Here is a 24860-nt window from a genome sequence, read left to right on the forward strand (position 1 = left end):
CCAGCCAGTCGATGCACAAAGCACTTCCTGCTGTCAGGTGTGCCGGTGCTGCAGACAGTGGGCTCTTAGGAGCAGGCTCCTGGGTGATGAACCTGCCCCGCTCGAAAGACGGCCTGGACAGCCTCATGGGCACAGTTGTCAGGCTGTATGACCAGCAGGTGCCCCTGTTGGGCCTCAGGACAAATGAGAAGACTGAGAATGGGCCAAAGGGGGGTCCTGTCTTTGACACAGGCTCCTCTTGCGTGGAGCGGGAAGGATCTGGGCCAGCAGCTCCCTGGCTTCTGGGAAGAACAGACGTGTTTGCATCAGTGAGTTGGGCCTCTGAGGGGAAGGGCTGGCCAGGCCTCACCGGGTTCAACTTGGAGATTCCCGTGCTGGCCTCCTGCCTCTGCCCAGAGCGACTGGCTGCGTGTCACTGCCTCCATTCTTATCCTGTTAATCATGAGAAGATTGGGCTAGAACAGTTGTCTTTCATTCATTCTTTCATTCATTCATTCATAACTTTTATCCACTGCGATGATTCTCCAGTGTGGTGCCGCGGCCAGTGGCATCCGAATCCAGGGAACTAGTCAGAAATGCAAATTCTTGGGCCCACACCAGACTTACACATTCAGAAATGTGTGTGTCTGCACACCCCCATGCCTGCGTGTCATCTGATCTACTGAAGCGATCCTGAGGCACACTTGAATGTGAGAACCACTCATCTGGGAGGCCTGTGTGCTAAGCATGGAACTACGTGATCACCCCTCACGGGATCCCAAAACACACCTGGTTTGGAAAGTTCTAGCTCTCTTCTCTGACCCAGTGGTATTCACTTGGGGCTCCATCTGAAACCTGAGGAAGCGCAAACAGGCCTGGACCACTTCCCCCAGGCTGGTCTAGGGGGGAGTGCGTCTATTTCAGAGGAGGAGAAGGAGGAGCTGGGGGAACAGCAGGTTCTAACTCCTCTCTATCTCAGAAGCTGCTTGAGAAAGACGTCCAGGGCTGTTGCAGAGCCCAAGAGCACCGCCTCCTGGTGACAGCGTGCAGGGCTGGCTCTAAAGGAGGCAGGGGCTCCTGACAAAGGGGGCTTTCACTGTCCCAATCATGGACCCTGCTATGCATGAAGTACCCAGTTGTATGTGGATGTCACGTCCATCACTGCCAGCACCTGGACCAACCAAATTCAAGGAAGGCTTTGGGCCAACAGACAGTTGTGTGTGGATGACGTGTAAGTGTGAATTCTTGTTCCCATGTGGGTCTAGAATGCAGTGCATGGCTTTGTTTTGCTGGGGCTTCCTCAGACTCGGTTTCGGTTGGGCTGACAGTGAAATGAACTTTGTACAACGAATCGCAACGTCAGTTCTCAGCAGTGTCTTGAACTCCTCTGATTGGTGCCCAGAAAAGGTGCAGGGCACCTGGGAAAGAGTGTATAATGCAGAGGCCTGGGGGGAATCCTTGGATGCTGGCCAGGGGGAGGCCGAGCGCTGCCTTCCAGAAGCTTCCTGGGGTGACTGCGTGGCTGGAAGGGAGAGGAGGCGGGCAGGAGTGTGGGCCACCTCCAGCAGTTCACACTGGCCAGACGCCTTCCTCCGCTCTGTCGTGTCCACCAGCTGCCTGCACTATTATTTAGTCAACGTTTTTCTTTAAATCAACTCATTCTTTTTTACTTAATTTTAAAAGGAAAAAGTTTAAAATAACAGATGTAAATGGAAAATCGGTAGCACTCACCCAAAACTGAAGGTGAGTGTAAAAACAAATACGATGCAAATAAAACTGTGCGGTAGCACCCCACCCCAGTGGGGCGCCCCCAGAGCTCTGAGCCGGGACCTCGCTCTCGGCTACAGAAGGGAGGCGTTGAAGACTCAGCAGCGCCCATCAGAAACTTTCCGCTGCAGAAACCAGAAGGCCGGGCAGTGCAGCAGGAAGAGGGGGGTGGGAGTTTCTCACCACGTGGCACCCTGACCTCCACTAACACCTAAACCTGGGCTTCCGAGGGCCGGGCAAACATCGGCTCCCTTCATCACCGGGACCATCCTACGAGGCAGGTGCTGCTCTGGCTCCTGATTCTGCAGGTGAGGAAACTGAGGCAATTTGCCCAAGGCCACAGAGCGTTGAGTGAGCGAGCGCTGGAGTTCGGGACCTGGGTGTGAACGCAGGCGATGCTGCTCAGGGTGGTCCCCCCACCACAGGCCCCCTCCAACAGCTGCAGAAACGGAAACTTAGCCCCCAGCACGCAGCTGCCCCCAGCCCCGTGTTCCCAGCATAGGAAGCCCCTTTAGAGCCGGCCAACCGCTGGGACGATTTTGGGGTGCTCTTGTGGTGCCAGACGTCTAGGGGAGCAGAATACTTAGTGTGGGACAGCTCAGACTATTTGTCTCTCTCTCTCTTCTGTTTGAAAAAGCCAGTCAAGAGTGATTGTCAGCAAGTCCGTGACCCAGCCACCGGGAAGCAGACCGTGCTGAGCAAACGCGGCCGTGGGTGGGGCTCTCAGCAGAGGCCGGGCATCTGTGCAGCCCTGGGGGTCGTGGTGGTTAGGCCGGCACCTGTGCGCGCTCGCTGTTTCTCTGACTCAGATGCTCTTGGATTCCCCACCTGGTCCCCACCAGCCAGCTGGGGCAGACTCCAGAGGACCAAGCCCAGATTTGGGCCTGTCCAGAGTCGGAAGTTGGTGTGGGCGCGCAGGCTGGCCCGGGCATCCAGGTGTGGCTGCAAGCAGTGGGGCTGGGCAGTCCTTCCGGGAAAACTGTTGGATGTGGGGCCAGGGAGCCACGGGGCCTTTCAGGCTGGTGGACTCCAGTTCCGGGAGGGCAGGTTGGCATGGATCCGGGAGCTGGAGAGGGAGCTCAAGGTGCAGGTGGGAGATGCCCGGGGAGGGGAAGGGGTGATCCACAGGTGAGGAATGGACGGATCCTGACAAACTCATCCTTCAAAGACTGTCTTGCAGTGTTGCAGCTGGATTCATTTCCCAGAGCTGAGTTTGAAAAGTTCAGCCCCTCCCACAGTAGGATTTTCATCATCCCTGTGGCTACCATCTCTGGAGCACCTGCCTCGGGCATCATCCTGGGGTCATCGCAGCAAGACGGGCATCTCTTTATTGTCCCATCTTTTCAGGTGACGAAACCGAGGCTGGAGAGGTTGATTGCCCCCGAGGCCACAGCTTGTGGATGGGGACAGACTGGAGCAGGACTCAGTCTGATTCCAAAGCCGATGCTCTTAAAAGGCGTTTTGAACTCACAGTCCTTGAAGTGGAGCAGCATTCACTGTGTCCAGGGGACAGGGTGGTGGGCAGCGTCCCTCCTGCTCCCGGCCGGTCCACTCAGTCCCTGCTCTGGAGCCAGTCAGTGCTCACCAGATCTTGAGAGTTCCCCAGGGGTTTGAGGTCCAGATGCACAAGACCCCCCTTCATACATACACACACACGCGCACATATACACATGCATGCATATGTACACATGCATATACACATACCCACACATACATATACATATACGCACGCATATACATACACACATGTACATATATACACATACATACCTATGCTCATATACACACATACACACATGCAAACACACACACACACAGGCATTCTTCTCTCCCCTCCCCCCACCAGGGGTGGTCTACCATTTGCAGTGTTTTCACCGTTTTTTGCTGAACACTGGGGCTTGGTGACTCTGGATCCCCATCAGTTCACAGAGAGCCTCCTCGTTGCCTCTTTCTTTTGACTGTGAAGCCCCCCCTTTTCACCGGCTCTCCCTGGTGGCCTCCCAGGGCCTGTCGCCCAACCAGAGTGGATAGGTTCCCTGTGTCAGGAACTGATTACACACGGGGCCGGCTGATAAGACTGTCAGAAACCAGCAGGCTTTAGAGAAAAAGGGATGCACCCACGTTGGCTATTGTGACCGGTAACCACCGGGCTTGTCCTTTATTCCCATTGGTGCTTTCTGCCTCCGGTGACGGTGGCCCAGGAGTGGGAGCTGGCCAGCCCCTGTGGGGGCCACTCCCCCCAGTCTGGACTCAAGGCTGGGAGCTCGCCTGCCCTGCGTGTGTCCCCCCCACCCCCCACCCCTATGTGGTGTGGCTGCAGATGGCAGAGCCGCTAGTGGGGTGGGCTCTGCAGAGGGAGGGAGGCGGTGGGGGATGGAAGGAGTCTGGGTGGATAGGTCTGGGAGTGGTGGACCCCTTAATGGGCCTGTGCTTTTGCAGACCTAAACCCGGGCAGGGGCCTATTGCCGGCACCATAACGACCAAGCATGGGCGGGGCTGTGGGACGCTGAGGCAGGCACGTGGCGCACGGTCCATAGAGGAGGCCCATCAGCGTCCAGTAGACTGTCACAGTGAGAGGCGGCCTCAGGGCCTTGTGGGCAGCTTCTGGAGGCTTCCTGGAAGAGGTGGGCCTGGAAGAACAAGGATGGACTGGGTTGGGAAGCGGGGACAGGCAGAGCGAGGGCCGGTCTGGTGCAGGAGCGGAAGCAGAGGTGTGCGGAGCGGGGAGGGTGGGAAACGGCTGGGCAGGGAGCGGGCAGACGCTCGTGTCAGGCTGTGACTGAGAAGGGCCCCCGTGGGATTTCCTGACCCTCAGCTGGACCCAGGCGGCAGAGGGTGGCTGAAGGTGGGGGCATGGGAGTGGGGAAAGATTGGGGGGCTTCAGACCCTTGCCCCCAGGGCTGGTAGAGGAGGCGGAGGGGGGCGCTTTCCTAGGCCTGGCTAGGGGTCATGCCTTTCCTGGGAGGCCTGGCCATGCACGATGCAGGCCCAGAAGGGAGGAGAGCCTGAGAGTGCCTCGGTTTCCCCTGACGCTCTCCCTGCTCCCGTCTGGGAAAGGAGGTCTCAGCAAAGGGCTGCCACGTCCCTTTGACTTGAGGCAAGGACTTCCGGCACTGCCTTTGGAGTGAAGATGCTGGCCCACAAGACAGCAGCCCCAGTTCCAAACTGGATTCCAGGCTCTGATGAGAACCCAGCTGAGCATCACGGCTCAGCGCGGGGCTGGCTGGCAGGGACCAGTGTGAAAGCCGATTCTGCACGGGGGGCATTTACGCCACAGACGTAGGCAAAAGCCACACATTGGGTTTTTTTTTTTTTGTCTGGAGAGCGGTTTTGCCAGCACATCACTGTAGCTGTCCCTCTCAGGGGGACATCCCTGCCTTCTGCCAGAAGACGCCCTTCAAGGACTGGATCCCCCCAAGCACACGAGCTAGCGATGCAGTCCAAAGTACCCCGGACAAGGAATTCAAAAACTGGTGTTGGACACAGCTCTGTCACTTTTAGAGCCCTAGGACCAGCCGGCTAACTTCTCAGGCTCCAGGATCCTCGACTGTGTAAGGGGGGTTGGCTGAAAGGATCTTTCTGGTCCTGTCCAGCTCTGCCATTTGGCGGTGCATGCCTCCCACCCCACCACGCACCTCCTCTCTTCTGGCCTCCCTCCCACCTCACCGGCCCCTCCTCCTCAGTGAGCAATGTGGTGACCCGTCTCTTCCCCGTCTGTGCTGTCCCCAACCTCCTCTCATCTCAGCCGGCAGCTCTGTCCTTCCCCAGGCAGCTCAGGCCCTGAACCTCAGACTCAGCCTTCATTTCTCTATTTTCTTCACCCCCTATTCACCCTCAATCCACAAATCTTGAAAGTCAGGCCCCATAAAGGTATCTTGCATCTGTCCATTTTGCACCATCTCCACTCTGCCACCGAGATGTCCTGCCATCCCCCCAAGTGACCTGCTAACTGGTGGTACCTGCTCCTGTTCCCCTGCTCCCGCCTGGTGGTTGGCCCGTTCATTCAATCACCCACATCGGACCAGGCCCATCCCTGCAGAGCCAGCTCCTCGTGGACCCATCCTTGCACACCAGCTTCCAGGCACACTGGCCTGCTTTCTCTTCCAGCAATAGGAGAAGCTGGTCCTTCCTGGGGCCTCTCACCTGCTCTTCCCTGCCTGGCTCTTGCCCGCCAGGGCCCGGTATAGCCGGCTCGCCCTCCTCATTCAGGTCTCACCCCATATCCACCTCCTCGGAGAGGCCATTCCCCGCCCGCCGGCCCAAACGGCAGTCCTGCCCCTCTCCGCAGCCCAGTCTTCTCTCGGCTATTACCATGGCAGAGCTGTCCTGGGCAACGACCTGTTCTCTTGGTATTGTCTGCCCTCCCTGGCCTCTGGGCTGCAGGGCCTGGGCTGTCTGGGTCACTGCGTGTCCCCAGAGCTCAGGCCAGAGCCTGACACCGGGGGGCTCCCACCATGTAGTTTTAGAATGCACGAACGAATGACTTGCTTCTGCTCTGGCCAGAAGGCTGCGACACCACAGGGCGGGAGCAAGGGGGCTGTCACTCAGCAGCCTGAGTCCTCAGAGCTGGCTCCCGTGCATTCCAGAAACTACACCCCTGCAGCTCTCGCCTCAAACCGGACCCCCGACAGCTTCCGAGCTCTCCCTTGTCGCTGGTGGAGCACAGACCTGGCAGGCAGGAGGGGAGGAGGCTGGCGGGGGGTTCCAGTCTGCCTGCTGGGAAAGACCTGCTCCAAGCCTGGAGTAGAGAGGCTGGCAGGGGCCTGCTTGGGGTCCCCAGGACGGAGCCCCCTGGGCGGCGGGGCAGGGGCCCAGGTCGATAGTGGGGGCGTCAGGCTGGAGCAGCAAGGAGCCTGGTCCCACCCTCCCCTCCACCTACTGGGCCTCTGACCTTGAGTGGTGGGGCATTATGCGACCTTGGCCAGAAGAATCGCGGCCACCAGCAATCCCATCACCAAGGGGGGCCGGCTGCTTGGCAGGAAGGCAGAGCCTAAGGAAGGTCAGAGGCTCCCATGAGCAAGGGAGATGGGAGTGTCTACTCACCCCAATTCCTCAACGGTGGGTCAGGTGCCCCCACTGTCCCCGCCTTCATCTCTCAGCATCCCCCATTATTCACCGGCCCCAGCTGCACTGGCTGCCCTGCTCTTGGCCAACATGGCCCAGCCAGCCCCTGCTCAGCAGGGTCTGCCCACCTCCAGCCAGGCCCCCACGGGGGTCCACCACCTTGTCAGCTCCCCGGTGACCTTTGCCCTGAGAGGGGTCAGGGTGGCGGTGCGGGTGTGTGGGGGAGGCCGACAGAGGAAGTCTCCAGGAAGGAGCCCTCACGTGGCCCAGTGGGAGAACGGGTTCCGTGGGACCAGGAGCCCCGTGGTGGACTTCACCAGAGGGCTCGTCCCCGGGCAGATCCCCATTTAGTCCCCCGTCTTAGACAAGGTGCTCATGTCCACCTGCTCTCCCTCCTGCACTGCCCAGGTGCACAAAGGGTACTGATGGTGTCAGGTGTCATGGGATTGTCAGGGACTCAAGAAGTTCCCAGAAGCCAGGGACAGGGGGAGGGAAGGAGGCCCCACGCCACTGGCAGTGGCCTGGCGGCGGGATGGGAAGGCGGTGGGCGGTGCCCCACCTGAGCGCAGCGTGGGCAGCAGGGTGCTGAGGAGCCCGTCGTTGGCCTCGGGCACGATGCCCAGCAGCTGGCACATGAGCTCGTACACGTGGACGCTCTCGAAGGGCTCCACCTCCAGGCCGCTCTTGAAGTCGGGGCCCACGGCCCGGAAGATGGTCTTCATGTCCATGACCTCGTTGTCGAAGCCGTGCTCCCCGTTGTTGAACTGCACGTTCACTCTCTGCGAGGAGGGAGGGAGGGTCCCGAGTCTTCGCCGCAACTCCCAGCACCCCCCGACCTGCACCCCCTGCAGCACCCCTGCCCTGGCAGAGGACCCCTGGGTGGAGTTCAATGTGGGGGCAGGAGGGATTCAAGCCTCAGTTTCTCTGAATTCTGAGCCCCGAAAGATCAGTGGCCCAAAGAGAGAGCCCAGAGACCCCGTGCCATAAATGGAGACCCCAAGTAAATGCGGCGCAGCTGTCAGCCCAAGACCACACTCGGCCTCTCCGCTGCTGCTGGACGCCTGCGCACATCAGAGCTTCCCACCCCCCGGACCCCCTCCCTGCGTGGCACCTTGCTTCCCCTTGAGCACCCCCTTGGCTCTCGGCCCACGGGAGATGGGGCTCCTCGCACTCGCCTCTCCTGTGCCACTCTTATGCCTGATCTTCCCACACTCTACACACATGCATGTGCACACATGAGCACACACATGCACGCACGCATACTCGCACAAGCCTCCGTGTGCATGATGCATACATGTGCACACACAAGCACAAGGGTTGTGCACACTCATACACACACATATACATTCACATACACACATGTTCACGCACACACTCCTATTGCATAGTGATGGGTGTTCCCCACCGGTGGCCAACGCCCCTCCAATTGGGGACTAGCTAGAAATAGGGCGTAGTTTTTACAGAAATGGAAAGAGACCCAGCAGCCCGCCCCTGAGCCGTGCGTTCTGTGGGCAGCTCACCCCGTGGATGACGTAGCCGGGGTCACTGTACATGAGCAGGGGGGTGACCCTGCGGTTATTGGCGTAGCGGAGAGACTTGGGGAAGGACTCCTTCTTGTAGACGTGGAGTCTGGGGTGGGCATCCTTCAGGGCCTCGTACACCTTCTCCAGCACGCCTTCCTTGGGGAGCAGCATCCCGTTTGGTCCGTAGTCTAGGAGCTCGAACTCGACGTCCTTGAAGGTGAAGTTGGGGAACTTGTGGAGCTCCACCAGGTCGTCGGCTGCCCTGCGGACAGCGGTCATGCCGTGGTCGGACGTGACGATCAGATTGAGGCTGTGCTCAAGGCCGCTGTCCCTGATGCTGTCCCGGAGGTAGCCCACGGTCCTGTCCACCTGCATCACCATCTCCTTCCTCTCCTGGGACTCGGGGCCGTACTTGTGGCCCGTGGAGTCCGGCTCCCCAAAGTAGAGTGTGACCAGGTGCAGGCCCTCCTCCGTGAACCACGTCATCACCGTGTCGATGTTGGCCCTCCACTCCTCCTCGTCTTTGTAGTTGTGCAGAACGCCTTCCTTGCGGCTCAGCGTCACGGCCATGCCTTGGTAGGTGACGTTCCCGCCGGGGTAGAAGAAGGAGCCGGTCTTTAAGCCCTGCCAGAAGAGGTGGCATTAAAGCCGTGGGACCCCTCCGACTGCCCCTGCTTGTCCCCTGCCTGCTGACACATTTGCCCCACGGCCTGCCGGCTCCTCTGTCGGCCTACTCGCTCACCCCGACTCCTGACTGTGGCCACGAGCCTTTGTATTTTCTGAAAGGCCTTTCACAGCTCTTACTTTATGTCGCTGGGGCTGATACCGATTTTATAGATGGGAGCAGGTGCCCTGTGGACTCAGCACTAATGAGATAATGGATAGGAAAGTGTCCCCAGATGTGTAGTGCCAGCATTGTCACTGTGGCCCGAGATCCCTGCCCCCAGGCGGAGCTGCCCCAAGAGCCCTCCCCCCACCCCCCCCAGCCCCACCCCCGGCCTGCAGCCGCCTCTCCCCGCTGTATTCCGTCCAGACCAGTGTCCCTCAGCTCCACCGCCCACGTCCTGCCCGTCCAGCCTTCCACCTGGCCATCTGTCTGTCTTCCCGTAAATGGACTGCTGCTTTATTTACAGATCCATCTGTCCTTCCAACTCTCTGTCCGTGCACGCCGCACCCGTCTGCCTGTCCATTCCCTCAGGCCATTCTTCCATTTAGAATGAGCACTGTCAGATGCCAAGTTCTCAGCTCAGCCTTCTGCACGTTGGCCGGCGTCTGCGGGGGGGCTCCTTCCCGGGAGAGGGGGGTCTCAGACTTGAGTGCACCCCCTGCCCGTAAGGTGGGTGTGGGCTCCCAAGTGCATCCGGGCTCACCTCGAAAATCTCCATTTGACTCTGTCCACTTTCTGGTCAACACTTGCACACCCCCAGGGAAGCCCCCAGAGCACTGCACAGGGTGGGGTTCCTGGGCTCCACCCCCCTCTTACTGCATCTTTGTCCCTTTAAATGTAGCCGCCCAGCTCCCAGAGGCATGCAGGAGGAGGGAAGGATAAAGCCGTGTTATTGGGACATGACTTTTTGTTGAGTCATGTTATTTTCCCTGTGCGATGCCACCTCCCCCCGTCCCCCAGTGCCAAAGGGTCCAAGGGTGCAGTTTCCCTCCGACTGGAAGGATGGAGAGGGCCCTCCTGTTCCCAGGGGTCCAGGGAGGCCCCGGAGGGCTGTGTAGCCCGCTGGTGGACCCTTATCAGCACCCAGCACCCACCTCCCACGGACTCCACTTAATACCCTATCTATGCTGGGAGCGCTGGGGCTCCCAGAGCAGGGAATGGGCCTGCCATTGGTGTCACGTGGCACCCCCCTCCCCGACCATCATCATGTGGCTGTCGCGGCAGCTTTACCTGCCTCTGGGCCGTGATCCAGATGGGCACACTGCCGTTGTCCCACCACCTCTGGATGCCCAGCGTGGTGTGGTAGGGCAGCTTCACTTTGCTGCTGGTGTTGTAGTACATGTTGTGGACCACTCCATGGTTCTCGATGTATTTGCCTGCAGGGGAGGCGGCAGCAGAGGGAGGTGGGAGGGCAGGAAACTGGGGCTCCCTCACACGCTGCCGGTGGGAGCCCAGGTTCAGGGTCACAGGCACACGTTCTCCGAGCCAGCGAGCCACTCCCCCTCTCAGCAGTTTATCCTGCTGCTGACCGTGCGCGCAGGCGCAAGAACGCACATGGGAGGACATTGCAGCCTCATTGGTTTTAGCAAAAGGTTGGGAGCGCCCTAGATGGCTATCAGGAGGAAACTAATTAAACAAATTATGGTGCAGCCATAAAATAGAATCTTAGGAAGGAATTTAAATGAACCAAGTGGTGCTCCATCCAGGAGATATTTTTTAAAACTTATTTTTTCCATGAGAAACAGATGGATATGAGCTCAGAAGGCACCAGAGGAGGGACATTGAAGAGTGCGTCCCCTCCCTCTGCCTCCGCATCTGTGATATGTTAAGGAAACAGGTGGGGCAGAAGGCAGACCTGGACGTGTGTGGGGGGGGCGTGGTCACAGAAATGCTGGTGTAAGTCTGAGCCGTCTGTACCGAATAGCGTCCCCCCAAAGTCGTGTCCACCTGGAGCCTCAGAATGTGACTTTGTTTGGAAATAGGCTCTTTGCAGATGTAGCTAGTTAGGTGAAGATGAGGGCACTCTGGACTAGGGTGGGCCCCAAACCTACTGACAAGTGTCCTTACAAGAAAAGGAGAGACGCACATCGGGGAGACAGCCGCATGACGAGGGAGGCAAACATTGGAGGGATGCGGCCACAAGCAAGGAACGCCTGGGGCCCCCAGAAACTGGGAGAGGCAGAAAGAGTCCCTTGGCACCTCCAGAGGGAGCTTGGTCTTTCTGACACTGGATTTTGGACTTCCAGCCTAAACAGAGCGACGGTGGTTTCGGGGGTGGCTGGGGGGCAGGCAGAGGACAGACCAGGGGCCTCAGGCTCCTCTCTCCTGCCTTTCCGAAGCCCGGCTACACTCACCTCCTCCAGAAGCCCTCCTGGGTTGCTGCCCTGGTTGTGGTCACCATTTAAAATGAGACCACTGGGCGTTTTTATTTGCCTTCTATCAGGTGCCACCAATGGTGAGCATTGCTCATGATCCCCTTGGCTGAACCACATCTCCCCAGTAAGAGTGTCCCCACCTTGTCTCACCTTTGTCCCCACCAGAGCCCCATGGGACAGGGCTCTGTGCATGCACTGAGGTTCCTTCTCTTGGTTTCCCTGGTTTCTCAAACCCCCCCCCCCCCGAGGCACCACCCCGCCCCTCCTCCCCAGAGGCCGACACTCACCAGTGACCAGGGTGAAGTGGCAGGGGCTGGTCAGGGTGACGAAGGCCGGGGTCATGTAGCGAGCTTTCACCCCCTGTCTCGCCATGGCGTCCAGGTTGGGGGTGTGCACGTCCTGGTCATAGTCCCAGCGGAAGCCGTCGAAGGACACGAGGAGTAGCCTGTTCCGGGGGCCCTGCCCACGCACGGGTGCCCCAGCCCCCGGAGCCAGGAGGGTGGCGAGAGCCACGATGAGGAGGATGGCTGAGCGTCTCATGAGGGCTTCTCCAGACAGACAAGTGCCCTGCTGGCTCCTGTCGACGAGCAGAGCAAAGTCCCAGGGTCACCGGGCCGATCTTATCCCTTGCATCTTTGAAAACGAGACTGTGCACACACCCGTGTCTCAGAAAGAGGCCCTGGTGGCCTGTGTCCACACCACCCTGGGCCCAGCTCTCACGCAGTGTCCACCTTCATTGCCACCGGAGCCCTCTGGGCTGAATGTGCCTCCCCCCGTGCACGTGTGTCCTCCTAGGGGAGGATGGGGACCAGTCCCAGAGCACTCAGAGAGGCTCGGGGGGGCCCACTCCATCAGGACAGCCTGTGCCCCTCACCCCCACTCTCGTAGCAACTCTGGGTCCCTGAGCCCTGCTCACTCTGATCCCCAGAGCACCCGGGTGGGTCCCCTCCACCCATAATTCAGGGAGGCCTCAGGGGTACATGGGTCTCAGGGCTGTGGGGTGGGCTTCCCAGCGTATGGGAGCTGAGGGCCAGCAGCTCAGCCCAAGGCTGGCCTTGTCCACAGGGAGCCCCGGCCTTGGCCAGCACCTCCTTCCCTCCTCACCTGTGCTAAGGGGCCCTGGGCCGGGGCGGGCAAAGCGCCACCCTGCTGGCCAGGGGAGTGCCGCCCTGCCCTCATTCTCAGGCCCCAGGACCTCAGAGAGGACAAGTGTGGGCGGCCCGTCTGATGGACTTGGTCCCTGGGGCGGTCAGAGAGGTGCTCCCTTGTTACCTCATGTTCACAGAGTGGGGGAGGGTGGGGGACGGATTCCTGAGCTCAGTGTGTCCATCTCTTTCTCTTTCCAGCCCTGTCTGCCTCTCTCCAGCCCTCTCTCTCTCTCTCTAGCCCTGTCTCTCTCTCTCTCGCCAGCTCTCTCTCTCTCTAGCCCTGTCTCTTTCTCTCTGGCCCTGTCTCTCTCTCTCTAGCAATGTCTCTCTCTCTTTCCAGCCCTGTCTCTCTCTCTCTCCAGCCCTGTCTCTTTCATCTCCAGCCCTGTGTCTCTCTCTCTCCAGCCCTGTCTCTCTCTCTCTCTCTCCAGCCCTGTCTCTTTCATCTCCAGCCCTGTGTCTCTCTCTCTCTCTCTGGCCCTGTCTCTCTCGGTACCTGTGAAGTGTGTTCTGTGTGCCAGGCACCATTCTAGGTTCTGGACACAGCAGTGGAGTGAAGAGACGACAGTGTTCCTGGGTTCCTCCACTCTGGTTGAGGATACAGAAAATAAAATGAATAAGCAAGTAAGACAGTAGAGTAATGAGAGTTGCCAGGAAGAAATGAAGCAGGGAGCCGAGATGGAGCCTGGCTCAGGGTGGGGGCAATGAGGGCCTCCTGAGAGGGTGACGTCCAGGGAGTGACCCTGGGGGTGGAGAGCCAGGGGCGTGGGCCTGGTGTGGGGCCTGGGGGGCTATGGGGTGGAATCTGGCATTCCTACCCTGTGCAGGGGGAGCCGTGGGAGGGTTTGACCCAAGGGAATGCCGTCCACTGATCTAGCTTCAAAAATCGCCACTCCATTTGCAGGCTGAGGATGGTTATTGAGGAAGGAATGGGTGTTGGATGCTTTGCAGGGATGTGACAGCTTGTATCTGGCAGGCGACGGTGTTGGCTCCAACTAGGATGGTGGCTGTGGGGGTGACAGATACAGAGCGAGTTTGGAGGTTTTGCTGAAAGGACTTGCTGCAGGGTTTCTGGCCTGTGCAGCTGTGGGTGACGGTGTCCCACACCACTGGAGGTCAGAGGGGATGTGGCCCGGGAGCAGGGAAATCAAGCATTCCACTTGGGGTACCCCGGTTGGAGGTGTCAGGTAGGTGGTGTGTCCCGATTTAAGTTGTGTTCAGCTACCAACTTGTCTTCGGTGCTCCTGCTTATGGCATCTGCGCGGCTGTGGCCACAGATACTCTCACCCTTCATTCCCCGCGGGCTCGCATGGCATCCCAATGTGTCTGTGACCCGGGGAATTCGGGTGCAGATTCTGGCCCCCCCCCCCAAACCCACTGGAACGCACCCTGGGGAGGCATCCACGCACGGCTACCGTCCTTCGTGATTCTCCTGCAGCTGAAGTCCGAGAGCCGTGGATTCCTACAAGCAGCCACGTGCGGGGCCTGCACGTGCGGCTTCGGGCGGAGCTGGGGTGCAAGGAGACCAGCGGCGCGGCGCCTTCCCTCGGAGCTGCGGCGAGTGAGCCACATTCCTGAGTGTGAGCGGGCACCGATTGTGGCGCATGCCGCGGGGACAAGCGCAGGTGCCTTGGGAGAAGAGCGGTCGGCATTCACACTAGTGTTGGGGCGGGACCGCGAGGGTCTGGCATCACAGGACACCTAGGATGGGTTCAGACAGGAGGACAGTGAGGAAGTGCTGGGGTCCCGAGGGCAGTGGGGTGCAGGGGGCGTGCTCGACATCGAGGCTACTAGGCGGCCACGGACGAGTCCGGATTTTAAGCTAGTTGTCTCCTAAAACCCGTTCCCAAAACAAAATGGCCGCCAAGAATGAAGACTACATTTCCCAGCATTCCCTGCAGCGAGGTTTGACCATGTGACTATGTACTGGCCAATGGGACGAAAGGAAAACTTCATGTGACAGCCCCAGCCTCTTCCCACGGCCAGCTCTGCCGTCTTCTTTTTTGTCTTCCTCCCCTTGATGCCTCAAGCTCGGGGCTCTCCCCATCGGAGGGCGGGTGTGGGCGGAAGGACCCTGGGCCCCGAGAGCGCCCCGGACGGCTCAACCCCCACTGTGTCCTTGGCGGGGAGAATTAGGCGCACTGCCTTGCTTCTGTTTGCGTTATTTGGGTTTTCGGTCACTCTCAGCGGGACCTAATCTAAGGCGATAATAGAGTAACGGCCCTGGGAGGCACTGCTGGGTTAAGCTGGGGGTGACAGGATGTGCCGGCTGCCGCGTGGGCGGGAGGGGAGGTGGGAACAGGCGCGGGGCACGCAGTCGTCCAGGGGCGCGGCCCAGGCGGGGCGGGGGGCACAGCCCCGGGGTGTGCTTGGGGCCGGGACTGGTCTTGCTGGCGGGTGGGTGAGGGTTCCGGTGAGGGAGGAGTCGCTGATTGTGTTCTCCCTCTGCGTTTTCTCCTGCTGGCCCCGTCGGGGGTGTGGAAATGCCGGGTCCAGCTCCCACTCTTCCGCCTGCCTGGGTCTGGCCTGGAGATGGCAAGTCCTTCTCAGGACATCTCAGCCAGGCTTGGGGTAACCCCTCCCCCCTTTTTTGGGCTCTGTGCCTCACATTTTGTCGCAGGGAGCTCCTTAGCTCACCCCCCATCGTTTCCATCTTCTTCCCTGGTCCCCTAGGGCGCTTCAACGAGAAGAGTGTGTGAGAGTTGCCTGTAGCTGACAGCAACAGCGCATTTCCCTAGACCAGGCACTGGGCTTTATCCACGATCTCGTTCAAGCTTTGAGGTCGTTCTTGAAGGTAGGAGTTAGTAATATCCTCAATTTTCGTGTGGGGAAACTGAGGCAGATGTTTAAGGTCACTCAGTGAGTGGGGGAGCTGAGACTTGAACCCAGGCTCCAGAACCCCAACTTTGAACCACTTGTAGATGTCATTGGTTTACCAGGCGTGTAGGATCCCCCAGTTGTTGGGTTTGGGGGCTGTTGACTTTTTCTTTAAAAACTAGTGCAGCTGTGAATATCTTGGTATCCCTGACTTTTTTCTTTTCATTACACTCACATTATTGCCTTGGGCTACAGTAGAGAGGGGTTACTGGTTAAGGGATAGAAAGGCTGCCTGGTTCTTACAGTCAGGCTGCTGTCAGGAGGGGCTGAAGCTGTTACTTGCTGGTACCGCCCGCCGTGAGTTGACCTGCTATCACTTCTCTCTGACTATCTTCACTGGGTTTTATTTTTTAATTTCTTTTGGGTGACGTAATAGGTGTGTAGCGATGTCTTAAGGTATCAAGCCCGAGAGGCTGGGAGAGGCTCCACGTCACAGTTTCTCATCTCCTCTTCCCACATGCAGACTGTCCATCGTCCCTGAACGCTGATCAGGTGGTCAGAATGGTCGTCTAATCTTCCGGCTTTATCAGTTCTTTATGTATTTCGCAGTGTATGTACTTTTGAATATATACTTTGGGAATATATTTTTTCATAGACTTTTATCATTTATATTTGTCATTCGTGACTTTCTCCACTCTCTTGCGTGCTGGTCGTTCCTCAGGTGCACGATAGACTGGAGGCTTCCTGGAGGCAGGGCTGCCGCAGGTTGCATGGCTGTGTCCTCAGAGCCTGGCACATCGCCAGCCCAGAGTTGGCGCTCAACGCGTATTTGTTGGATGAATAAATTTAGAGGGAAATTTTATGCAAATATCTATCGTACTGTCTGGTTAGACAAAACATTTTTTTGAATCAACTTTTTATTTTACAGCAATTTAGGATTACAGAAAAATTGCGAAGATGGTGGAGCGTTCGCATGTCTCCCACGCCCAGTTTCCCCGTTATTGACGTCTTCCACTACCGGGCGTGTCTGCACAGTCAATGAGCCAAGACTGCTAAGTCATTATTACTCACGTCCATATTTGATTCAGTCTTCCTGAGTGCTTGCCCGGTGTCCTTTCTCTGTTCCGGGATCCCACATTCTATGGAGTCATCGCATCTCCTGACGTCCCTCTTGGATGTGACAGTTTCTTGGACTTCCCTTGCTTTTGATGACTGACCATTTTGAGGAGCGCTTGGCCAGCATTTTGAGGAATGTCCCTCAATTGGGGTTTATCTGATGTTTTTCTCTTGACTAGACTAGGGTTATGGATTTTTGGGAGGAAGAGCACAGAGATTGAGTGCCCTTCTCATGACGTCATATCAAGGGTACATGCTGTCGACATGCTTATCACTGCCGATGTTGACCTTGGTCACCCGCCCAGACAGTGTCTGCCAGCTGTCTCCTCCGGCAGGAGACTCTCCCGCTCTCCTTTTCCACACTCCCCCTTTGGAGGGAAGGTCACCGTGTGCTGTCCGCACTTAAGGAGCGGGGGTCGTGTGCCACTTCCTTGGGAGGAGCCACACAGATTATCTGGAATCTTATGCAGGAGATTTGTCTCTTCTTCCTGTTTATTAATTTGTGCAATAATTCACATCACTATGGACTCATGGGTATTTATTTTTACACTTTGCATCATAACCCAACGCTACTTCATTTATTTTGTTCCTCAAATTGTTCCGGCCTTGGCCACTGGGACCTCTTTCAGTTGGCCGCGGTGTCCCTTTGACCTCCCCATCGTCTCGTTTCCCAGCTTTCCGGCGCTAGGGGATGCTGCGGGCTTGCCCCAGGTGTTGCCTATGCCAGGTGTTGCCTACGCCAGTCCTGGAATCAGGCGTTTCTCAGGAAGCCATGGCTGCTTTCATGGGGGGGGGGTGACATTAGAGACCAAGAGCCGGGTGCTCGGTGTGCCCCTTGCTAAGGGGGTATTGGAAAAACATTTTTAAACTTGTCATCCCAGCTCTTCTCGAAGCCCAGGGGTCCCCAGCTGAGCCAGGGGGATGCTCAGATTAGAGACAGGGCTGCCGTGCTCCTCCGGGTGCAGCGTTTGTGGGCAAACCCACACCCACGGTGGGCCGCTCCTAGAGGATGTACAGGGAAGCATGCGGTTGTTTACTGGCTGCTTTTCTTGCTCAGAGGGTCCTTGGCGTCCTGCAGGACCTGACCCAGAGGCCTCCTTGGCCTGGGGATGGGGTGGCTTTGACAGGTGGACGGGTGGAAATCACCCTGTGCCGCTGGCCATGCCTGGGGCTCATGGGAGGAACCGGCCTGCCCAGCTCTGTGCCCGGTCTCTGCTGGCGGCATTGTCCCCCGTAAGGTCAGCCTCACGGGCCAGTGCCACCTGTTTCTCCTTCATCACCTGGCGTGAATGAATCACATTGCGCTTGTTTCTGTGTCTCCCATACTAGAATCTGGGCGACACTTTATCCCCATCTCCTGGCACAGTGCCCGGCACACAGTAGGCGTTTAATAAGTGAGTCTCGAATGGTGAATGGAAGAATACGTGGGTGAAATTTGCTGGGTCTGGACCAGTGCAGTGGCCTCCTGACCCATCTCCTTGCTTCTCCTTCATCTCTAGGCGGCAGTTGGAGTGATGTCTTAACAGCGGGAGTCCCTCTCTCCCTCTCTGGCCCCAGTGCAGCCGTGGGCTGGTGCCACCTGCCGGGGAGCCCCGAAGGCCCTGGGGAGGCACGTGGGCATGGGGGTGGGGGCCCTCTAGCCGTGGGCCGGCCCCTCTATTGGAGGAGTCACGGAGGTCAGGAGTCCACCCTCCCGTAGTGATGGGCAAAGTTGCGTCTAGATGGGTCTCTCCCAACGGCCAGTCTGTGCCCTTCAGGGGGAAGGGGTGTTGCCAGCGCACTCTGCTTTTGGGGATGCTGAAATGAAGAGCAGCCTGGTCATGCCCTTAGCTGGAGCAGAAGGTCGCCATCAGGAGGGAACTGAACAAAGAGCAGTTTTACTTGGGGACATGGCGGACGACCCCTCTCAAAACAGTCAGAGTCCAGGGTGCCGGCTCTTGTTGTGTCTGCCATCTTGGGAGGAGGCCCACATGAATCCCTGGCTTGGAAGGGGTGCTTCATCCTCATGTTCCTGGGGGGCCTCAGCTGTCCAGCCTAGGACAAGTGTCTGGGGAGCAGTGGGAGGCCACCAGGGGCCACATGCAGACAGGCCTTGGCTCATTGAATTTGCTGCCAGGAGGGCCACAATCTTTGGGACCATGGCGGTGTTCCCTAGGAGGGAGACAATGGCCTAAGGATGGCGATTCCTTCCCCAAGGGCCAAGGAGGTGCAGCGGTGCTGGAGGAAGCTCCTTCTCTCAGCTCCTCCTCCCTCTCCTGGAGAGATTAGCAGACTCCACCACGAGCACCCTTCAGTGCCCTGGGGGGCGGTCACGCCTGCCCGCTGAGGCTGGGACCTGCCTGCTGATGGCTGTTCCCGATTACTGGGGCCTGACCCGCCCTTCGTGACAGCAGGGTTTTATTAGCACGAGATCCACTTTATCAATCACTGTGCCTTTTATTACTTCTCAGGGGCTTTATCTCAGTGGCCACCTCGCCTCCCGGCTAAATGAGGATTAATATTTTAACAGGATTATGTGCTGTGGGTTAGTGGTACTCTCCTGGGACACAGGGCGCTCGCCTCCCTCAGCCTCTCCCCTCGCCTCGGGCCTCCCTCCTGGGGTGCAGGGAGCAGGGCCTCCGTGTGTATGGGGGGCTGCCGGGAGCTGGGGGCCACCTTCTTTCTGACTCTGGAACAGGAGTGGGTAGGAGGGCTGGTGAGTGGACTCTGGATGGTGGTTGGTTTTGAAGAGCAGGTCTGTGCTACGCTGGGGGCGGCCCTGCAGTTGACATGCCTGTAGAGACCGAAGCCTGTGTCCTGGGCTCAGCGGGCTTGACTGTCAGGGCACAAGGGGAAGATGGAGCCGGAACTGGTGGGGGGGAGAGAGAGAGAGAGAGAAGGAGCAGGAGGAGGCCCACCTGCTGCAGCATTGCAGCCCCCCCAGTGATGCAGCCTCTAAATTTGCCAGCATCAGACCTTCTGGATCTTTCTAGAAAAATATTTCAGTTTCCACCACAGTTTCGTAAAAGTGAGCCTGCCCCCATCCATCTCCAGCTTCCATCACTTGGAGGATAAAACAGGGCAAGGCTTCCAGGACCTGTGCGCCTGGCCCCGCGGATCCCCCAGCGTCATTGTCACCTGGTGCCCCTGTGTCTCTGTCCTTCCTCAGAGCCACTGTCTCCTTCATAAACCTTCTCTGCCCTCTAGGAAGGCCGCCTCTCTGTTAAGGGCCAGCCCCTAGGGCCCTGAGCTGGGGAGCTTTCCCCATCGCCCCAGGCGGAGCGGGAACCTCTGAGGGTCCCGCCTGTGATTCTCCTGCTGGACTGCTTGTCACCGTCTCTCTGATTATGAGTTGTGGGTCTGCTGCCCCCGCGCCGGGCTGTGGGCCCCTGAAGGACACTCTATACTGTATCCATATCTAGATTCGTGGGAGGCAGCAGACATGTTTATGGAGAGAGAAATGAACGAGTGAGTGAATGAATGAATGAGGGAGGGGAGAAAGAGGGGAGGCAGCTTGGCTCCCTGAATGAGGGACCAGGGCTGACTCGTTGGTTGCCCCCTCTGCCCCAGAAGAGCCCAGGGCCAGCTCCTAACTGTGATAATGGCTTTGGTGACAGCAAGCTGATGGGGACAGGTCCTGGGCCAGCGGAGGGAGTCGGCCCTCTCAGAGCCTGGCCCTTCCTCCAGGAATCTGGCCTCTGCGGGGTGCACGCCTGGGGCTCCAGGCATCCCGGGGCTTGTGGCCCAGCCCTCCAGTCTCTGCCTCTGTGGTCACATGGCCTCTCCTCTTCTCTCTGTGTCTCTCCTCTTCGGTCTCTTATAAGAACTCGTCATTGGATTTAGGGCCCACCCAGATACTCTGGGATGATTTTGTCTGAGATCCTTAATTACATCCGCAAAGACCTTTTTTCCAATTAAGGTCACATTCACAGGTTCTGGGAACCAGGATGTGGACATCGGCTTTTGGGGGCCCACCTCCAGGATTTGACTAAGTGCCCCCAGACATGTGGTGCTTGTCTATGCCTGTAGGTAAATCATCTGTAGAGCCAGGCCCTTGGACCGTGAGGTTGAGGAACACCACCTTCTCTGCCCCATTCTTGCTTTCCTCTCCTCCTCAGTCTGCCTGACTCATGGAGGGCACATTCAAAAAAAAGACTTTACTTTTTAGAGCAGTTTTGGGTTCATGGCAAAATTGCGGAGAAGGCACGCATATTTCTCGTGTGCCCCCTGCCCCACACCTGCACAGCCTCCCCGACTGTCAACATCCTCCGCCAGAGGGGTCGTTTGTTACAATCGATGAAACTACACCGACACATCGTGTCACGCAGAGATTACAGTTTACGTTAGGTTCACTCTCGGAGTTGTACGTTCTGTGGGTCTGGACACATTTCTGACGTGTCCACCATTCCAGTGTCACACAGAGCAGTCTCCCTGCCCCGGGAAGCCTCTGCAGACACAGTTTCATCCCCGTTTCTCTATGCCGACTTCCGTGGAAGGAGCTGTGGCACCGCACACCCGTCAGGGTGCTGCATCGGAAAACAGGAGACAGCGGGCGCTGGCGAGGATGTGAAGTTGGAACCCTTGTGCACTGCTGGTGGGAATGGAAAATGGTTTGGCTGCTCTGGAAAACAGTATGGAGGTTCCTCAAAAAATTGGAACAGAATTCTCATATGATCCAGCAATCCCCACTTCTGGGGGTGCACCCCAAGGACTTGAAAGCAAGGTCTCAAAGAGATACACGTGTACGCATGTGCATAGCAGCGTTATTCACAGTGGCCCAAAGGTGGAAGCAACTCAAGTGTCCATCGACGGATGGACGGATAACAAAGTGCCGTGTATCCATACAGTGGAAGGGAGACTTCGAATTATTTTTAAAATGAGGGGGGATAGAGGTTTTGTTACTGGGCCTTCAGTTTGTGGATCTGCCCTCTGCCAGAGTCAGGGACCCCATCTTTCTTATCCTTGTCTGCTAGCCCCCGACACAGAGCTGGGGCCTACCTGGGGTTTCCCATATTTTAGAGTATTGTCTCTCTACCTCCAAGACAGAATCCAGAAGTCCCTAAACCTGGTGCTGAATCACCGCTAACATTCTTGCCATCTCTGAAAGATCCCAGGATTCCAGCATCTTTTTATTTTTTAATTTTTACTTATAGCAAAATACATATAACGTAAAATTTACATTCGCATTGTTGTACGTCCAGTCTTCAAAACTCTTTTCATTTTGCAAAACTGAGACTCTGTCCCCATTAAACACTAACTCCCATTCCCCTCCCCAGCCCCTGGCGCCCACCCTTCTGTCTCTAGGGACCCCACAATTCTAGGGACCTCGTATAAGTGGAATCATCCAGTATTTGTCTTTTCGTGACTGGCTTATTTCACTTAGTGTAATGTCCTGAAGGTTTGGTGTCAGGATTTCCTTCCTTTTCACGGCCCTGGATTTCAGCCAGGATGGGAGTGGCGGAACCCCAGCTCTCCTCACCTGTCGTCCACTGACTGACTCTCTGCCCAGCTGGTGTTGGGGCTGTGCCGTGGCCCCCAGGCAGGCTGGAGGGGCCGTGGTTTCACCTGGGGACCCTGGATGATGCTCTTGTGGCTGTTTCTGGGCAAAGCCATTTGTTCTTTGGGGTCGCTTCTTGAGCCCCTGGTGTCCTCACCTCACACATCTCTGTTCATCGCACGGCACCTTCTGCCTCCTCTGCCTCCGTCCGGGGCCACTTCCCTTCCGCTGCCTCTCTCCACTCCCCCCGCTGTTCAAGTTTCGCTCCTGTCTCCTTGCTCTCACCTTCTCCCGGCCTCCTCTCACCTTCTGTTACCTATTCCAGACCATGCTCCTCACGCGCACATCCCTCCATTATTTATTCAGTGACACCAGCTGCCCATTAAAGGAGAATTAACTCACAGGTCCTGCCTGACTGAGGCGCTCGGACAGTGAGGTCTGTCACCTTGGAGAGCTGGTGACCAGCTGGCCGGCCAGACGCCCAGACTCAGCATGCCCCTGCCTCTGGGAGCCTCCACTCAGGGGCCCGAGGAGCCGTCTCCAGAGGCTTGGAGGGCAGCTGGGGTGCACTGGGGTGCGTGTGGCTCTGTCTGAGCCCTCCTTGCACGTCTGGGGGATGCCCCACGGCACCCACGGCTTGTCACATGGGCCGCTGTCTGCCGGCTCTGGACTGGCACGAAGGCAGCTGCTGCGATGGGTCCCTCCCTTCTCCACTGGGCTGCTGCCCTGAGAACCTCGAGGGGCCGGGGGGGCGGTGGTGGGCACTGATGGCCCGGGACCTGGGTCATGCTAGCCCAGTCCTGCCCTGGGGAGCTGGGGGACCAGCTCTCCCTCTACCCGGAGACCCTGCAGCCTGCGATGTCCCTTCAGCCCTGAGGCCTCCTCTGGCCTGTCCTGCAGCCCCGGGAGGCCATTGCAAGGACGATGAGTGAAGCACTCCTGTGTCCACCGAGGGGCTCAGTGTCAGGACGTCGTTGTACAGCAGCAAGAGCCTGCATGGGTGTCTCCCCTCCGCCTCCTCCTGGGGGGTCAGCGCCATGGTCAGAGCCACTGCCCCCAGGAGACGAGGTCTTGGGGGTGGGGTCAGCAGCATCCTCTGATGATTGGGGCAGGAAGTCACATTTGCTTCTGAGCAGGAGACAGAGGGGGATGGAGCAAGGGGACCTCAGGAGACAGTCCTCCTTTCCCACCAGGACCTCCCCAGTGACTCCGAGGGGCACCCAAGACCCTCCCTTTTGTGGCCCTGGCTGGCCAGGTCTGGTCACCCTTTGTCCGGTCTTTGGCTGACCCCTCCCCCACGGAGGAACCCACTGCCTGATGCCCCCCCCCCCCCCAGCAAAGTCACAGCATCCTTCAGAGCCTTCTGTCCCCACATAGCTGGTCTATGAGGTTTTTACTTTGAGCTTGCTTTGTCATTGTCCCCTAGTTGTTTCGGGTATAAGTCTTTTTAGCTGTTATCCTCCTGGGACTCCACGTGCCTTGGTCCTCTGCTGCCAGCCGTGGCCCCAGGGGCACTCAGGACGGAGGCCCAGAACTTCCCTGGGGGGTTTCTCCTGGGTGTGTCCTTATAAGCAGTTTTCCCCTCTTGCTCCAGCGGCTGAGCTCCGCCAGGCAGGGGGAGACGGGGCCGCAGCTGTCAGGGGGCTGGGCCACGGGCAGTGTCTGGGTCTCTCTCTGGTCCCACCACTGGCTCCTCCGTGTGTCTGACCACCTTGGTGGGGGTGTGGTGGCTCTAGGAGGTGCAAAGGTGGAGAGCGGGATGGGACACTGTGGGCGACGGGAAGGTGACAGATGACATTGCTGTTTGTCGGGGCTGTTGTCAGAGGACCTTTCCCGTGAGACTCAGAGGACTGGCTGTCTCCAGAACCATCTATTTTGCAGCCTCTTGGTTGCTGTTTGTGCCCTGATAATGAAGGAGGGACATGTCAGGACAGATAAGGAACTTCCTTTGGCCACGCTGGGTGGATGAGGGACAGCCAGCATGTCACTGCTGGGGCTGGTCCTCCCAACTCATGACCCCCATCTGGTGACAGGGACAGTGTTCCCTTCATGCATGAAGGTCCTCGGGCAGGTAACCACCTTTATGTGGTCCCACGGCCATCCTCACTGGCCCTCCCGTTGTCACTGTCTGCAGCATCGATGACAGTCGGGGACTCCATGAAGCAGGAAATGGGGTGACCTGTGGGGTGTCGGGGGTGCGTGGGCTGGGCTGGGGCTGCAGATGGACGAAATCAAGAGCCTGGGCTCCAGGCCGCCGTGACCCGCCCTGGCCAGAGTCTGACGGAGGATGCAGGGAAACAGCATGGACGTCCTCCCTGAACCGAGGTCCCGGGACCCTCATGAGGAAGGTCCAGGAAAGCTCGTGAGAGGCTGGAATTGAGTCCCACACAGCTTGACCTCCCGACACGGCCACAGCGGGGCGACTCGTGAATTTGGGTGCATTTCCTGTGAGCCTCCTCTCCCGCAGCCGTGTCATCTCTGGGGGCCGCTCTGTTCAGCCGACATTTATTTGGCACCTACTGTGTGAAGGGCGGTGGGAGAGGATCTGAAGGGCCATCTGAAGGATCAGGACGTACACGGAAATCTGGAACCACGACATAGCCGGCAGCTTAGCTCAGGGCCTAAGAAAAAGCCAGGGACAGAGAGAGAGAAAACATCAAAGGCGGCTGCTGGTGGCCTCTCAGGACCTCGCGGCCCAGCTGGATGCAGAGAGTGTTGTGCATCTGTGCTCCCAGGACAAGGATGGTGCCCAGAGGACCAGGGCCTTTGGCGGCTGGAGAACGTGCTTTGCCGACTGGGAAGGTTTTCTGCCACCCACGTCTAAACCAGTTTCTGTGAAAGGCAAGATGATGCCGCCCCGTCAAATCCGCATCAACCGGAGCAAGAGCGGCTCAGGCAAGGAGGCAGATTCCAGCTCAGCCCCCGGGC

The 24860-nt window shown here is 58.2% G+C and overlaps 1 protein-coding gene and 1 long non-coding RNA gene across 10 annotated transcripts; one reads left to right on the top strand and one right to left on the bottom strand.

Annotated features, from left to right (window-relative positions):
* Nucleotides 1-3873: 3873 nt before the first annotated feature.
* Nucleotides 3874-14401, bottom strand: ENPP7 (ectonucleotide pyrophosphatase/phosphodiesterase 7). 8 transcript variants are annotated; one of them, XM_070559760.1, is made up of 9 exons: nucleotides 13912-14155; nucleotides 13342-13530; nucleotides 13020-13111; nucleotides 11663-12022; nucleotides 10231-10376; nucleotides 8331-8957; nucleotides 7370-7589; nucleotides 6638-6736; nucleotides 3874-4376 (listed from the first exon to the last, which is right to left on the bottom strand). In XM_070559760.1, exons 4-8 carry the CDS (start codon nucleotides 11913-11915, stop codon nucleotides 6654-6656), a joined length of 1329 nt encoding a protein of 442 aa, XP_070415861.1. In that variant the 5' UTR covers nucleotides 11916-12022; nucleotides 13020-13111; nucleotides 13342-13530; nucleotides 13912-14155; the 3' UTR covers nucleotides 3874-4376; nucleotides 6638-6653. The 8 variants fall into 8 exon arrangements, with proteins under 8 accessions (XP_070415861.1, XP_070415859.1, XP_070415860.1 ...); XM_070559758.1 differs by having other exon boundaries at nucleotides 11663-11952; nucleotides 13912-14077; XM_070559759.1 differs by lacking the exon at nucleotides 6638-6736 and having other exon boundaries at nucleotides 11663-11952; nucleotides 13912-14401.
* Nucleotides 14402-14518: 117 nt separating this feature from the next.
* Nucleotides 14519-16983, top strand: LOC139073805 (uncharacterized). 2 transcript variants are annotated; one of them, XR_011522833.1, is made up of 4 exons: nucleotides 14519-14737; nucleotides 15020-15094; nucleotides 15197-15317; nucleotides 16269-16983. It is a non-coding gene; the product is annotated as an uncharacterized lncRNA (long non-coding RNA). The 2 variants fall into 2 exon arrangements; XR_011522831.1 differs by lacking the exon at nucleotides 14519-14737 and having other exon boundaries at nucleotides 14860-15094.
* Nucleotides 16984-24860: the final 7877 nt, after the last annotated feature.

The sequence above is a fragment of the Equus przewalskii genome, chromosome 10 (assembly GCF_037783145.1).
Source record: "Equus przewalskii isolate Varuska chromosome 10, EquPr2, whole genome shotgun sequence".
Classification (NCBI taxonomy): Eukaryota; Metazoa; Chordata; class Mammalia; order Perissodactyla; family Equidae; genus Equus; species Equus przewalskii.

What these genes read in the sequence shown, in the direction of transcription:
- ENPP7 (XM_070559757.1), bottom strand. Translation starts at nt 13,421, where the DNA reads ATGGAGTGGCGATTTTTGAAGCTAGATCAGTGGACGGCATTCCCTTGG. An exon ending in CCACTTCACCCTGGTCACTG is followed by an intron (nt 10,377 to 11,662) that starts GTGAGTGTCGGC and finishes CCTCCCCTGCAG; the next exon opens with GCAAATACATCGAGAACCAT. An exon ending in GGATCACGGCCCAGAGGCAG is followed by an intron (nt 8,958 to 10,230) that starts GTAAAGCTGCCG and finishes CTCTTCTGGCAG; the next exon opens with GGCTTAAAGACCGGCTCCTT.